Raw genomic sequence first — 16,684 nt, forward strand, 5'->3', positions numbered from 1 at the left:
AGAGAGTGGCCTGGGTCTGAGTGAGGGTCACAGCCAGGACGGAGCATAACTGAACTGAAGACTCCTGAACTCCAGTGCCACCAAGTTTGGGTCACAGGTATGTATCAAGCGCTGACAGGGGCCCCGTAGCTATCTGTGGGAACTCGTGCTTGGGGGTGGGGAAGCCAGAGTTTGGTGGCCCCAACTGGCTTAGATTCTAGTACTAGGGTACTGAGGAGGGCTCCGGGGCTAGGGGAGTCCCACCCACACCCCCGAGCCAACCACCTTTAGGGCCTGTCCTTTCTCCAGGTTCAACCCATAGGACCAACCTCCAAGAAGCCTTCGTGACCTGCCCCCCGTCCCTCCTGACCTCCTGTCCTTCATCATTGCCTGTCACCACTACCCTTGCTTCTAATCCTGTGGTGTGGAATCATCATCTGAATCCCACAGAATGAAGGTTCCGGCTCCTTCAATGATGCAGAGAAGACCTCCAAGTATGGAACTAGTTTGGGCAAAGGAAAGAATTTTCTCCCAGTGGGCCTCTCCCGGATGGCCACTGAAATCCCAGAGACTGGGCCCTTGGTACAGAGAAAATTCTGCTTTCCCCAGAATGGGCCTTGCCTGTCTTCCTCCCTGCCTGTGCTCCTCCCCCTGCCGGTGGCACCTATCTGCCCTCTGGCCCTTGTCATCCCAACCTCACTGAGCAGGACACCCCTCCAATTCCTGTCACCAGGCCAGGCTGGCGTAGGGCTCTTAGGGCTGCCCTACCCACCCGAGCTTCGTCTGCTGTCACCGTGGTGAGAACCAGGGCTGCTGGTTCTGTTCTCTTGCAGGGGTTCCCCCACTACCAAGTCCCAGGAAAGAGTAGCTGCCCTCCTCCCCTCAGCACATGCCCATGTGGGCATGCGCTCACCAAATCCTTGCAGAAGGGATGAGCAGTGGGCAGGTGTGCCCCCAGGGAGGCCAGGGCAGCGGCTCTGGGTCACACGGCTGGGGAAGTGTAGAATCCAGCTGCAGTGGGTGGTACAGCGCACCCGGAGGCCCGTGCGGGAGAGGGTGTGTGGTCCCAGGTTGTGAGGGTGTGTGCGCCAGCTGGAAGAGCACCCTGGCCTGCAAGCACGGGGTGTTCTGTGCTTTCTCCCAGAGCTCCTGTGCTGACCCACCCCCACCCCTGCCCCCCAGGCCCCTGGGGAGTCCCATGGCCCCAGGCTACGGTGGGCTGAGTGAATCCCAGAAGGCCAGGCAGGGATTTTCAAACACACATCTCCACACGGTGGCACTCAAAGAGATCAAAATGCATTTAATGTGGTCTAGTCTCGTGGCCTATGTCTTTAGATACCGCTATGTATTGAAAATAACATGAAAATTCTCCAGTTTCACCATTTAAAATAGATTTGACATTCTATGACCTCACGCAGGGCAGACACCCCTGTGCAGGGCCTCCTTCCCATCAGGCCCGCTCCCGCCCCCGGCCCCTCCCAGGACCCTCGGGCAGGCAGGGACCGGGCAGCACAGCACCAGCAGGCACGGGGGGGGGCGGCCACCGTGTTCGAGGCAGCACGCGCAGGCGTGCACACGGACACACCGTTTCCACTGAAGTTTCTGTGTACACAGCCCTGGGACCTGCACACGCTCGTGCACTCCCATACACACTGCCCCCAGCAGGCAGGCACCAGCCCTACTCACAGAATCCGGCACAACTGCCACACACAAACGCACCACACGCACGACGTCTTCACTGGGCCAAACACACACACACATACGCCATCCATATGCAAGCACTCACCTCGGATGCCATGTGCTCACACACACGGGAAGATATTACCTCATGCCCAAGTACACAAAAGCCTCACACTGGCACACACATTCCATGCATTCCCATATGGATGTAATCCGGGCAGAGGGCAGTGGGGCTACTGGGTTCCGCTGTGCCGATGTCCCCAGCCGGCATCCATCCTGAGTGGTGTGTGCCCAGCCTTGCAGCCTGGCAAACATTTAAACCAATGCCCGCGTGTAAAACACACACTCACAAACATACCTGTGGGTAAATATACATACAACTCTGAGTCTGTGTGTATATGCACACACGGACATCCCACGTGTGTACATCATCAGCCCAGATTCACACACATATGGAGATCATTGTGGGCACACATTGGTACAGCATGCCCACGAACGGTGAATCCACACGCTCATGCACTCAGGCAAAGCCACAATTGCACATATTTCCTTGAACAGTGATGAGATGATTGCCCATGCAAATGCACGCACTTGGGTGTTCACACACTCACACTCACACACACGCTGCCAGCACGGCCCCTTTCCCACATAAGCAGTTCCATGTCTCAGGGAGGAGGGCACCCAGGCCACCTTGGCTGGCTCCAACAGCCACACCTCTCGGTTCAGGTTGTTAAACTTCCTGGAAATCCCATTGCCTGAAAGGGCGAGGGTGGGAGTAGATTGGAACACACACCTGCACAGCACACAGACCACACTCCATGTACACACAGATGCACACGCAACCAAACACACACCACACACTCAAGTGCACAAATGCTCCCTACTCGCCTGTGCTCGGCACACGCACCGCACGTGGCATGTGGCACACTCAGAGGGCTAACATGCACACACACACACACACACACACACACGGGCACCCCCCCCCCCCCCCCCGGCACACACTCCCCAGGGACGACGTAATCCTTGCTCTGCGAGCACACACGGCTCCTCCCATCCACCCTCCCGTTTCAAGTGCACTAAAGAGGGAGACTATTTTGGTCTTTAGCACAAGCAATAAATAAATAAATAAATACAGGGAAGGGAAAAAAAAAGGGCAGAAGAGTCTGAAAACGCAGCATCTGCCTTTGGCGAGAGATGAAAGGCAGCCCAGGGCTGCTCTCCCGCAGGGTCTGGGGCTAAACCATCCAGCCTGGGCCTGAGAGGAGGTGCACCAAGTCACCCAACGTCCCTGGGCTCTGCTCTGCATGGTGGCAGTGGAAGCCTGGCTCACAAGCCCTGGAAGGATCTCCAGCTGCTGGGCAGAGCAGGACACAGGCCCCTCTGCCAGCCTCAAGTGACTGGGGTCCCCTCATCCCTCCCTGGCTCAGCCTGACAATCTAGGGGGTGGGCAGGGAAGCCGTCCCACATCAACTCTACCCTTGCCCCTCCCACCCCCCCAGAGCTAAGATGGAGAAAGGCAGCCAGGCTCAGGGCTGGGAAGCCAGGCCCCGGGCTGGGAAGGACTAAGGCCCCTCCAGCAGATCCTGAGAGGAAAGAGCTGACTCCACTGCTGGAATTCCCCCAGCCAGAAATGAGGGTGGAGTCTGAGGCTAGGGCACAATGCTGAGAGTCTGACACCACTCAGGGCACGGTCCCAGGGCGCCTGTGTGTGTGTGGAGGGGGGGCGGGACTGATGGCTCATGCCCAGACCCTCGAGGTCCTCTGGCCTCAGACCAGGTCTCCAGCTGCCCTGGGGGTTGGTGGAGGAGGAGGGGAGAGGTAACAGCCCCCACCCCAGGCCCCTGGCTTCTCCCTGCCTCCCAAGACCCACCACTCACTTCGTGACCTTGAAGTCTCCTTCCATTTCCCCGTTTGTGCGAGAGTCCTTGGTGCCTAGCTGTCTCAGAGAGGGCACAGGTTGGAGTGGCCTAGGCAGGCAGGCTGAGGAGACACGTATGGGCTTTCTAATTAAGGACTTCCTTACAGGCCTGGTCATTGGAGAAGACAGAAATCTTAGCTGTCCTGGGAAAGGCCTGGCCAGCTCCACCCCTGCCAGCTGTGTCCTCTGCCAAGAACAAGCCCATGTTGGGCAGTTCCTGGTCCAGGGCCCTGCTTTGGGGCCAGCAGAGCCAACAGCTCCGAACTTCCTCCTGACGAGGGGGCCTGGAAGCAAGTGCCACTCCCAGTCATCTCAGCTGACAATTCCACACCTCTTCTAAGATCCTCTGCCATTCAACAGCGGAGAAGAGCCTGGCTGGGACCTACCTGGGCTCCCTTGTGCTGTCCCAGGTGCAAGGAGGATAGCCCAGCCTCTGCAGACAGACAGGCTGGTGGGGACTTCATGGTGGAATCGGGGGCAGCTGGGAGGACGAGCGAGTCCGATAACAACAGAAACAGCTGGAGCTGGCCCACCTGAGGTCTCTAAGGCACGACTCACACTGGGGTCCCGTGGGAATGGGGCTGATCTGCTTCCTTGTCGTCCGGGAACCGGCCCTCCCTTCCCACGGAGCCATCTACTCCAACATTTTCCAAGTGTCCCTCACTATGGAAGGGTGGAGGCTATGAGGCAGAAAAGGAGAGAGAAGTAAAACAGGAAAATCTGGTGGATGGGGGGAGAGCGGGCCCTCCACGGCAGGCAGGTCCCATTTCCAGCCCTGAGACGCACCTCTAAGGTACAAAAGTCAAACCCGAAAAGCTCAAAGTAGTTTTTTCCCAGCCCCCACCCCCCACCTCTATGACTCTGGAAAGCTTTTATGATGATCATTAACATGGTCTTGGTTTTTCTAGCGCAAATATCACCTGATCCGCCGTGAGCATAAGGAACCACGGATGAGCACCGTGCTTGCGCTTGCGGACTGTGCCACCTGGCACGCGCGCGGCCTCCACAGAGGAGAGGCCTGTCCAGCCTCGGGGAGCCTCGTGGGGCCTCCATCTACCTGCCTGCATCTCGGAAGACCAACGGAATTCTAACTGTCCTTTTTTTTTTATAACCCCCACAAATCAAATTGTTTTAAATCACATGTTAAATTTTTTTTTTTTTTTTTTTTTTGTAAACAGTCTTACTCAAGCTAAGGTTGAGAAAGCCAAAACTGGTGTTTCTCCCCAAGTTAAAAACCAGTGAGGTGCACTGCAGCCTGCCAGCATTGACCCACAGAGGCTGGATGGCTGTCCAGCCACTTCTGGGCAGGCTGCTGTTCTGTCATCAGGCAGAAGCCCCTGGCTCCTGGCCCGGACCCCCAGAGGTCACCTCTCTGCCCCTGCACCTGCTCCGGCCTCTGAGGCCAGGGGCGGCCCACTTTGGCCACCCACTCTCCCGCCAACCTTTCCAGGCCACTGTGAAGGAACATAAAACATCTAAAACGCTACTGAGTCTGCAACCGGGGCACCAGGCCCATTCTGCTCAAACCCAGGGCCCTCGTGGGACGCCGGGCCTCTCCCTGGCGGGGCGGATGCTGCACCTTGGCCCATGGTGGCTCAGATCTCTGACTCCCGTCTGTAAGGCCGCTGCTCAAGGACACCGACACCACCACCACCACCACCACCGCCACTACCACCACCACTGGCCTGGGGTCTGTCAAAGTCATGCCGAGCCTGGGGGCTACGGCCATCCTGGCCTCCATCGGCCTCGTCTTCCTCATCGCGGCTCAGGAAGGCTAGCTCGTTCTCATAACAGAAGGAGTTGGCACTGGGCAGCAGGAATTTGTTCTCCACCAGGTCCTTGGCGCTACAGCGGGGTGTGGAGGGCACCTCGTAGGTCTTGTGGAAGTGGGAGTAGTCGATCTTGTACTGGTTCTTCTCCTCGAAGAGGACAGGCTCGAAGCGATGGCCCCACAGGATCTCGTTGGCCAGGTAGGAGCTGCGGGCCTGCGTGGTCATGGCCGTGGCCTCCACCATGCCCTCCAGGATGACCACGATCTCGAAGTCGTCGGTCTCCAGGTCCTGCCGGCTGATGCCAAACAGCGGGCTGGCCTCATCAATCTCATGCAGGATGGTGATGGGGGACACGAGGAAGATGCGATCGAGGCCCTTGTCGAAGCCAACGTCGATGTCGATCTGGTCCAGTGGGATGTACTCGCCCTCCTCGGTGACCCTCGGCTTGATGAGCTGGGCACGCACGTGGGCCTCCACAATGTGGCTCTTCCTCAGGTTGCCCACTCGCCACATGAGGCAGAGCTTGCCGTCGCGCAGCGCCACCACGGCGTTGTGGCTGAACAGCAGGGTCTGCGCCCGCTTCTTGGGCCGGGCCATCTTGGCCATGATGGCGCCGATCATGAAGGAGTCGATGATGCAGCCCACTATGGACTGCGCCACCACCATGAAGACGGCCACCGGGCACTCCTCTGTCACGCAGCGCAGCCCGTAGCCGATGGTGGTCTGCGTCTCAATGGAGAAGAGGAAGGCGGCCATGAAGCCGTGGACCTGCATCACGCAGGGCGTGCGGCCGCGGCCCTCGGCCGGCTCCAGGTCGCCGTGGGCCACCGCGATCACCCAGAAGATGATGCCGAACAGGAGCCAGGAGGCGAGGAAGGCCAGCGAGAAGATGAGCAGCATGTAGCGCCAGCGGATGTCCACGCAGGTGGTGAACATGTCGGCCAGGTAGCGCTGCGACTTCTCGTCCATGTTGGCAAACTCGATGTTGCACTGGCCGTTCTTCTTGACGAAGCGGTTTCGGCATCGGCGCCGCGTGTGCACCTTGCCGTTGCCGAAGCCGTTGGCACCCGACATGGTGACCAGGTGCAGCCCGTCCTCCTCCGATGACACGATACTGTAGGGGTTGGCCCTGCCGGCCGAGGTCATCCCGGGGCTGAGGGGGCCCTGGCTCGCCCCCGGGCCGGCTCTGCGGGGGGCGGCTCCTGCAACAGGGACGACAGCGGGGCTGGCAAAGCAGGACACAGGCCCCCGCCTCCGCCCCCACCCAGAGCCCTCCGACGTCTTCACCCTAACTCGCCCCCCACCGAGCTCTCCATCTTCCCTCCCCAGCCAGCAACTCACCCTCCTTCTCGGTGCGGAAAAGTGACACTCGGTCCCCCCGGGAGCTCTGGCCGCGAAACCCCAAAAGCTCTGCTTTCAAAGTACATTTAGGATCCTACCTCTTCTCCCACTGTCACTGCCTGAGTCCCCGTCATCACCCACCTGGACCAGCGTGGCGGCCACCTCGCCAACCACTATGCTCCCGCCCCAACCCCGGTCCAGAGGCAGCCAGGGGGAGCCTGCCATCCTCGGCTCGAGGCCAGAGTCCCTGCTGGCACCCACGAGGCCTGCATGAGTGGAGTCCAGGCCCCTCAGATCTCAGTTCCCAGGCTCTTCCTCACTCGTGCTGTTGCAGCCCACCGTCTCCACGCTGTTCCTCCAGCCTGTCCTGCATGCTCCCCACCCAGATGTCCTCCCATTGCCTCACCTCCCTCAGTCCTTGGCCACAAGGCCCCAAAAGCATCTCCAGAGGCCTTCCTGCACCTTCCGGAGACTAACCCCTCACCCAGTTCCTCACCCCAAATCATCGACTTCTGACCTAATAATAGGAATAGGAATGACATGTACTGGGCGGGTTGCGCTTACCCACCACTCCCACCATGAGACACACCACTGGCTACCTGAGCATAGTGAGTTTGCTGTTTTGTTCACTGCAGTCTCATCCCCAGAGCCTAGAACACCAAGGACACCCTCCTAATGTTCATGTGCTATGCTCCGAGGCACCCAACTCTCGGCACTCATACACCATGCCCTCTGCCTCCCCATCAGAAGCTAGGAGGCCGTCCACAAATCAGCATCCAGAAGGATCACTGACTAACTGCAGCCCAGGGGCCTTCCCCATGCCTGCCTTTCTCAGCTCTACAGGACAGAGCATAGGGAGCACTCAGAAGCGTCACTATCCTCGGCCCACTCAGGGGAGCACTTGGTTGGCTTGCTGCACACACGTATACACACACTCATGCACACCAAGAAGTCTCAGGCACGCCCCAGGGCATAACACCCATAGTTGGACAAACACTGCTCTCGTGGCCACTAGCACACATTCAGCCCTCAGAGAGGCTGGCAGCTGCCCCTCCCCCACTGCCCCACTGGCTCTGGGCTGGCCTGTCGGTGCCAGGCTGAGGCATCTACTGTGGGCGCTGAGGCCATCTGGCCATTAGCATTAGGGCTGCAAGTGCTCAGGCCCTCAGCCTGGCTCAGCCGGGGCTGGGCTGGAAGGAGGGGGAGAACCCTGGCTAGCTGCCCTGGCTAGCGTGTTGAGGAGTTAGGCATATTCCTCCCCACCAATGGGGACCCCATCCACCCCCAGTGCCCACCTGGTCATACTAGGACAAGGTGACAAGGCAGGGAGCCCTAGAGTACCCAGAAGACAGTAGGCCTCAGTTAAGAAGGTCCCAGGACAGCCTGGCCACAAGCAGACAGGCAGGTGGCTGGGCACCCACCAGAGACCCAGAAACTGGAAGTGACATGGCCAGGAAGAAGCAACACCGATTTAGCCCTGGTCTGTGTAACCGGGTGCAGCTAGAGCCTCAGAGGGAGCGTGACATCTGACTTCTGCTTCAAACACCTGGGAGACAGGTGAGGGAGAAGCCCACATGACCAGCCAGCCTGCAGACCCCTCCTAGAATCTGTCTCTGTTGCCATGGGCTTCTGGATCCCCAGAGCGGGCACGTATACAACTCTCATGGCTATTCCTGCCCACTCCTCAAGCTGCAGAGAGAGCAGGCCAGACATATTAGCAAATGGTCTTAGCTTATCCTCTCAAAACCCCAAGAAGGGGGGATCCCTGGGTGGCTCAGCGGTTTGGCGCCTGCCTTTGGCCCAGGGCGCGATCCTGGAGTCCTGGGATCAAGTCCCGCATCGGGCTCCCGACATGGAGCCTGCTTCTCCCTCTGCCTGTGTCTCTGCCTCTCTCTCTATGTCTATCATGAATAAATAAATAAATAAATAAATCTTAAAAAAAAAAAAACAACAAGAAGGTGACTGCTATTGTTATTTCTACTCTGAATGGAGATTCAGAGAGGTTAGGTGACTTCCCCAAAGCCACACAGCCAATAAGCAGGAGAGCTGATATTCGAACCAGTTCATCTAATGCGAGGTCTCCTGCTGTGGGGCCTTCAGGCTCTGCGGGGGCCTCTTCTCACCCTGCCATCCTCCCCCTAGGGCTACTCCAGCTGACCACCTCACCACGGGTCTAAGGAGCTGAGGCCCGGGGCTGTAACGGTGGACGCTGCTTCCGCCCAGGCCAGGAGGCAGGGAGCTGGTGGCTGTGGGGACCCCAGGTACTGTGCCGAGAAGATGGCTCAGCCCCAGATTCCTGGACCCTCGGGAAAGAAGTGTTCAGGGCTGGGGTACTTAGATGCTGGCGGGAGGCCACCAGACCGCAGGGGGCAGGTTTATGTGACCTGGAGGCCTTGAGGGATGTCCAGCGGGTCATGGCTGCTCCAACTGGAGCTCTAAGCAGCTGGAGGCCTGCAAGGGACAGAATTGGAAGAATCAAAGGCCGGAGAGCCCAGCCTGGCACGTTGCTCCCATCCGCTGGGGAGCCTCGCACCCGGCCAGATTCCAGGCAGGTGAGGGAGCTGCAGTGATTCCTGGTGTCTGTGCCTGGGCTGGGCAACTGGGACCCACCCAGACCGTGTCACACAGGCTTGGGAACCCCCTCTTCCATTGGTGTTCCTCCTCAAACCACACAGAAAATCAACAAAGTCACGTTCACACTCTGCTCTGCTGTTTCTCAGCTAGAAACTGAGAATATGAGCAGTCATTGTCCAAAGGCACCCAGAAACTAAGGATTACAGCGACTTGGCAGTTCCCTGTGTAGGTCCAGTCCTCAGCTTCCTGTGGCCCCACTCTGCCGTGTGTGTGTGTGTGTGTGTGTGTGTGCGCGCGCGCGCGTGTGTGTGTGCGTGTGTGTGTGTGCGTGTGTGTGTGTGTGTGTGCGTGTGTGTGGGTGTGGGTGTGGGTGTGTTGCTAGGGGTATGAGGAACCCCTCCCAGGCTCTTGGTGAGTGCAGCACCACAAAGAAATACCCAGAAGAGGGCCCATAAGTAGAAACCCCAGCACTACAAACTTGCCAAACGTCCCAAGGACACTCCATGCACACAAACGCAGATGTGGCAGGAAGTTCACACAGCTGTGGAATCTTTAAAGACTCGGTTTAAGAAATGTGGGACAACATCCTCAACCAGGGGCATGCAGGCCTCTTTGGCTCTTGCTCAATGGATGCATACGGTTAGATCAGGTAAGAAATATTGTTAGATTTGTTTTGCTAGAAGAGGCCTCAGCAAGTTAGGAGGCCAACTTCCCATTTCCTAGATCTGAGAACTATGGCTGAGACTTGTCCCAGGTCACACAGCAGCTCATGGGCTTGGATAAGACATTAAAGATGACAGCTAGGATCACTGTTGGCAGATGCCTGGCTTGGCCAGAGGGGATCCCAGGCCTTCTCTGGAAGGGAACAGGAGAGGCGCCCCAGGGTCTGCTACCTGAACTAGACGATGTGACTTCCGCACTGGAGATAGGGAGCGAAGTGAGTCCGGCAGGCAGAGAAGGGGTGGTGAAGAGCGTGGACCCAGATACCTCTGAGTGATGGAGAAGCTGTCCCCAGCCTGGCTGTCCCTTGAGCCCACTGCCCTGTTGGCCACGGCATCTGTGGACACCGACTCCGAGCCACCAGGGTGTTCAGAGCACGACACAGCCTGGGCTGGGAGCTTTTAGAGAGGCAGCTCCCACATGACCCAAGGTGGGGCCCAAGAATCACCAGGAGGTGCCTCCGGATGGAGCAGAACACCCCATGCCCTGTCCCCTGAGGCTCTGGGCACCTCAGGTTTCAGTGACATCCGGGAGGGAATGAGGGCCAGGCCTGGGCCCACATTCTCAGATGTCAAGAAGCACTAACTGGAAGAGCCAATGGAGGGAGCCCAGAGCAGGAGGGGCTTAAGCACCCTAGGTCCCGGGCCTTTCAGTTGGCCAGAGTACGTTGAGAGGCAGGAGTGTAGTGATCAATACAGACCAAGTGCTCACTACAGGCCAGGTCAGCTTCTAAGAGCTCTAATTATCTCCCTTAATCCCTTCGACAACGTTATGACTATGAGCTCCATTTTCCAGATGAAGAAACTGAAGCTCAGAAACACTGAGTCACTTGCCCAGGATCACATGGCCATGAAGCAGCAAGTTTCCAGACTAGAGGGTGGGAGAGAAGCCAATCCCCACCACCCCCAGGGCCAGACTGTAGGCGGGACATGAATTCCCATCGCAGGCCTCCAGGCCCTTGCCACACCGCGTGGTGAGAAGACACACAAGCAGCCCCCAGCCTCGGCACTAGAAGCAGACGGAAGCCTGTCAGCAGCAGCCCTGACCCCGGGCCACTCTGCCCTCGCTTCGAATGTCCAGGGATGGGGCACTCACCGCCTCCTGCTCAAAGCTGATGACCAGAACGAATCCCTGGAGATCACCTGGCTCAGGGAAAGCCAGCGTGTGACCCACATGCACTTGGCACCTCCTCGTCTAGCCCGTCCGTGCCCGTGGCAGACGTCGCTAACCCGCCAGAGAACCTCTCGCATGTCCTGGGAAGGCCTCCGAGCCTGTCCTCATCTAGTACATACCCAGCAGGTTTCGCAAAAGCGCCTGAAGGCTCCCATCTTTACTTTGTAGACAGGAAGAAGGGCTCCCCCGTTAGGTCACATAGCAGGACATGAGAGGCAGGCCCGGCCCGGAGAGCGCACCGCAGCAGGGCAAGCACCTCACCGGCAGTGGGGAGCCCCGAATCCCCCTCCCCTCCCCAATGCACAGACCACTTTTGCCCACAGCACACCGCACAGCCTACACGCATTCGGGGTCAGCACCGCACAGCTTTTCTGTGCCAAACCCATGCTAGGTGCAAGGACAGAAACAGTCACAATAAGTTAGCGTGACGCCGGACGTGGTGGGTGTGCCGCCCGCGGCCCAGGCCTTCCCCACTCCTGGGTGCTCATTTCCAGCCACTACTATCCCTAGTCTCTGCCCGAAAGCTCTCTCTGGCCACTGGTATACACTCTGCTCATGCACTGGACAGGCAGGGAACTAATGCCCCCAGAACAACCTTCCTGGAGGGGGCAGCTCCCTGCCCCTGACAGCCATACTCTGGGGTGCCTGTTCTATCCTACCTCCCCAGACCCTAGCCTTGCCTCCGGGATGTCCCACAGCACCATGTGGCCAACATGGCTCCTCTTCTCCCAAGCCTTTTCACCTCCCCCTCCTTCCCCTCATCCTCGCCTTTCTCACTCTCTTCTTCCTTTCTTCCTTGTCCCTCCTTCCATCCCCCTCCTCTGACCTCCTCCTCCCCCTTTCCCTCCTCATAGAGTCTTTTGGTAACCTGTCACTTCCCCAGTTGCCTGAGCTGCCAGAAACCTGGTCTTCTCTCTCTCCTTCAGCCTTCATATCCACTCCGTCACCAGGTCCTGCCTGTGTGGTTTGTCTCCTGAACTGCCAAAGCTGTCCACCATTTGCTCGCCCACATCCTCCTTCCAGTTCAGGCCACTCCTGTCTGGACATACCAACAGGCCTCTAAGGGCTTGTGCTGTGGCAACCCTCTGCCGCATGTGGTCCAACTCCCAAATCATACCTAAAATGAATGCTTAGAATCCTCCCACTTGTCAGGGATCATCTGAAGGCCACCATTGCCACAGAGCCCTTTTGGATCCTCTGGCCCTGGGCTTTTCCTGTTATGACCAGAAGGCCCTTCTACCTGGTATAAGAGTTGACCTTGCCCAGGCCGCATTTCTGGCCAACCTCAGAGGCCTACACGGCTGATACAGGCCTAGCCCAGAGGGGACACCCAGGAAACGCTCATTGTCCAGATAAAAGGCTGAGGGAATATGCAGCGGAATAGCAGATGGATGAGGAGCACGATGGAACAGTGCATGAGGTGACACATATAAATACAGATGGGTGGTGGTACACATGATGAAGACATGGCAGATGGATGAGTGGATGGGTGGGAACCAGAAAGATGAATGGCTTAAGTCGACAGAAAATCATTCGATGGTTTGGGTGCATGAAGAGATGGATAGATAGATGGACAGGTGGGTGGGCAGACAGATGGATGACTAGATGGATGGCTGGGGGAGGGAAGGACAGATGGGTACTTGGGTGCATGGATGAATGGCTGGGATGGTGAGTGAATGGTTGGGAAATGCGTGAATATGTGGAAGTGAAGATGGCTAGGTGGGTTGGGGAAATGAGTGGACAGGTAGATGGCAGACACATGGGAGGATATGTGGAACTAGTGGACGGACAATGGGTGAATGAGAGGCTGGGGAGGTAAATGGACAGAGGAGTATTTAGTTGAGTGGATGGCTAGATGGGTAGTAGATGGGTAGATGCACATCAGTGACCTTCATCTTACCTCTTGAATCCTATCTTCTAAGTAACGGTGCTGAGCAGGCAAGTGGCTGTCTTCAAGGCTGTGTCAGCAGCAGCTTCCATTTCCTGCACCCCAGCTGGAGAGGAATCGGTCACTAGAAGACCCTAAAGTCAACAGAACAAAGCCAAATTACTATAGATGGTACTGCTCTCCTCAAAAGCAAGGGTTCAAAAGTCTGAAATTTCCAGCTGAACCCCCACTTCTGCAGCTTCCCTCAGGGTCCCATGGGAGGTAGAAGAGGCCTCCAGCCCACACCTCTGATACCCACACCTTCGCAACTTGGAGTACCTACCAATTGTCAGCCACTGTGGTGGGTGTTTTACAGAGATTAGCTCACGTCATCTTCACAAAAACCCCACTTGGTTGGAACTATTGTTGGTCTCATTCCAGAGAGGTGGGTAATGCGGCAGAGGAACTCAGGTCTCTATCATACCATACTCCTAGCCACCACCTGCAGAGCCCTCCCAATGCAAACCCCAGGGTTCAAGTGTGGATGGACAGAAGGACAGACAGACAGATGGATGAATTATGGATGGATGGGGTGGGTGGATTATGGGTAGGGGAGTGGGTGTGTGGTTGGGTGAGTGGGTGGATTACCAATGGGTGGGTGGGTGGATTATGGATGGATGGATGATGGATGGATGGGTGGGTGGGTATGTGGATGGATGGGTGATGGATAGTGGGTAGAGAAATGAGCAGGTAAATGGATGGATGGATGAAGTGGTTGAGTGAGCGGGAGAGATGAATAGACAGATGAGTGGACAGGTGGGTAAATGGCTATATGGATGAGTGCATGTCAGTAGCTTCTCAGAGACTTGCCTTGAGCATTCGTGCATCCTGGGTGGTCCCAGCAACCCACAAACGTCATTTTCCCACTGTCAAAGGAGCCCCCTACTTTTCCCCCAGTATGCTGTGTGGCGGGAAGGGGCTCCATGAATTCCCAGAGGCAAGCCAACTTGCCTGGCCCTTCTCACCTTCCCCCACCTCCCAGCCACTGAGGTCACGGGCCCCACCCCGTCACAGCTGAGCTGGCTGTAATCCACAGTCGCACTGGCTTTTCTGGCTGGGATCAAGGAACTGTGGGTGAGTCAGCCCCACATCATAAGCCTCCTGGGGCAGGTGACAGCAGTGGGTTTAGAGGCACACAGACCTAGGTTCAAGTCCACTGCCTGTCACAAGCTGTGTGACCTTGGCTGACTCACTTCTCCCTTCTGGGCGTCTGCTTACTCCATAAGGGAATGTCCTGCTGGTCCTTCTTCACCTTCCAGACTCTCATCTCAACTGGGACAGAGTCCCCGTTCTCAGCCCCCCACTTCCCTGTCCCTCATCATGCCCTGAGCAGATGCCATAGGTCTGCAGGGTGCATCTCTTAGCCCTCATAATTTTAAAGTGGTGGGGAGATTGAGCCTTAGGGCAGCTCCACTGTAGAAGCACGTCACACAGCTGGGAATCTCCATGGCTAGGACCTGTGCCCAAGTCCTTGATCTTATGCCCTGCCCCTGGAATGGGCTTACACCGTGCCCAGCCCTGAGGGCTTAGCTCCTGGCTTCGTTTATTCCAGCCCTCACAGCCCCACTTTGAAGGAGCGATGCCTCTCCTGGCTGGCCACACAGGGAAATTGGGGCTCAGGGAAGCTAAGTCACTTGCCCTGGGTCACCCTGAGCTGGAATTCCTAAAAAGGAGATGTCATAGGGAGATGGGAGCCAAAGAAGTTTATAGGGAGAAGGAAGTGAGACAGCCTGCCCTCCCCACTTCCTGTTGGTCACCTGTCACCTGACCTGCCCCAGGCTCTCTTCCCCTTGCTCCTGATGCCCTAGCTCCTAAAGGGGCCTCTCCAGACCACAAATCCAGCCACATTTGTTCTCACCTGCGAGGTGGGCAAAATCAGCTCCACTCTACAAGGAAACAGAGGCTCAGAGCAGAGGAGTGACTTGCCCAAGGTCACAAAGCTGCACTGGAGTGAGTGGCAGCTGGGACACAAGAACCCAGGTCTCTGGACACCCCGTCCAATGCTGCCCCCCCCACCCCGGGATGGCCACAGCAGCCCATGATGTGAATTCAAACCCCTGAAGATCACCAAATGCCTTCCTGGGGCACGGGGCACAGTCCTGCCTGGGAGAGGTGGGGTGGGGGCTCGAGGCTGCCACATAACGCGGGAGCGGCCGAGCCCAGACAGGCCAGACTGGCCCTCAGACTCCCGGCAAGCGAGGGCAGGGCCGGCGGACACCGAGGCTCCCGACCAGCCCTGCCGGTGCCCGACCGTCAGCCAGCGCCGGGCCGACACCGCCGGGGCCAGGGCCAGGCATTTCCCCTTCCTGAGGCCCCGCTTCCTCCTCCACAAAGCGGCGGATGCGGAGGCTCAGGCTCTGGGCACAGGGCCTGGACCCGAAGGGCCCTGCGGGGGGGCAGCCGGCGCGCACAGGCCTCCTGGAGGGGGCTCCGAGGGGGGCAGCGAGCCCCGAGCCCTCGTCAAGGGCCGGGCTGACCCCGCGCACGAAGGGCCCTTCCCGGGCCTCAGCCTCGTTTCCAAGGTCCGAAGAGCCCGCGACCTCGGGGAGCCCGCCCGGGAGTGAAGGCAGGGCCCGCCCGCGCGGCCGGGGCGATGCCGGGCCTCTGGGCGTCCCCGGGCGGCTTCTCCCCGGTTCGGAGCGCCCAAGTGGGGCTCCGGCAGGACTGAAACGCGGCACACACCCCTGCGGGCCCCCGCGGCCCACGTGATCCTCCCGAACGCCTCCCAACAGGCCCCGAAGGGGAGCGGGGAGCGCGGCCCTGGCGCACACGGAGCGGAGCCTGCCGCCGCTCCTCTGGCCTGGGGTGCCCGGGGCGGGCTGACAGCCACTGACGGGCCGGGACACACGGCTCCCGGGCACAGGCTGTGCCACATGCCCAGGAAGAGTGCACATCTGCCTTCTGGGCCCCAAGGTGAAGCTGGGGCAGGAGGTTCTGGCCCCCAGGACGGACGACAGTTCGTGCCAGGCACTGGGGAATGTTTCAGAGGGTATTTTTATCTTGAGAACATCCTTCTACAGCAGGTGAGGACTGGAGGGAGACAGGGTGTCCTTGGCCCCGAGCCCCTAGGAGCAGCAGAGGACAGAGGCCCCTGGGCACTCTCTCCTAGAGTGGCCATTATAGACACTGCTCCATCTCCAGTGTCCCGTCCCAGGGGCATGCAGAACCTAGAAGGTCTTAGGGGCTTCACAGGCCCCCAGCTCTGCTCCCACCCACTGTGTGACCTGGGGCAGGTGTCTGGCCCTCTCTGGGCCTCCCTTTTGCCACCAATCTTTGCTGAGGGCCTGCCACAGGCAGAGTCCTTGGACCCCAGGGGAGAGTCAACCCAGTCAGGGTGCAGGGGGGCTTCCTAGAGGAAGCAGCAGGAGAAATCCCGGGGGGAGCACTGAAGAGTCCCACTGAGGCTCTGCTCCTTACACACTGCGGTTTGGACAAGGCTCTCTCCATCTCTGAGCCTCCCCGTTCCTATCTAAAACCCCGGGGGCCAGCCCTTCCTAACCCAACACTCCAGATCCTGTGTGACTGAGATGTTGGGGCCATACTGTGACACAGAAGAAGACACGGAGGACCTGAGAGGTGCCAGGTATCATATTAACGACC

At 58.4% G+C, this 16,684-nt stretch overlaps 1 protein-coding gene across 10 annotated transcripts in view; it reads right to left on the reverse strand.

The window, feature by feature from the left end:
* Positions 1-1,259: 1,259 nt before the first annotated feature.
* KCNJ12 (potassium inwardly rectifying channel subfamily J member 12) overlaps positions 1,260-16,684 on the reverse strand; it is a 44,998-nt gene continuing 29,573 nt past the window's right edge. For 7 of the 10 annotated variants that reach the window (XM_077892283.1, XM_077892276.1, XM_077892279.1 and 4 more), the window contains 2 exons: positions 13,058-13,179; positions 1,260-6,551 (listed from right to left, as the gene is read on the reverse strand). In XM_077892283.1, the coding sequence (XP_077748409.1) occupies positions 5,173-6,495 (1,323 nt within the window). In that variant the 5' untranslated portion in view covers positions 6,496-6,551; positions 13,058-13,179 and the 3' untranslated portion in view covers positions 1,260-5,172. Of the gene's footprint in view, positions 6,552-11,079; positions 11,951-13,057; positions 13,180-13,367; positions 14,890-14,942; positions 15,409-16,684 lie in introns of those variants that run through there. The other 3 variants (XM_077892282.1, XM_077892281.1, XM_077892285.1) reach the window with 3 other exon arrangements.

Source organism: Canis aureus, chromosome 3, assembly GCF_053574225.1.
Source record: "Canis aureus isolate CA01 chromosome 3, VMU_Caureus_v.1.0, whole genome shotgun sequence".
Lineage (NCBI taxonomy): Eukaryota > Metazoa > Chordata > Mammalia > Carnivora > Canidae > Canis > Canis aureus.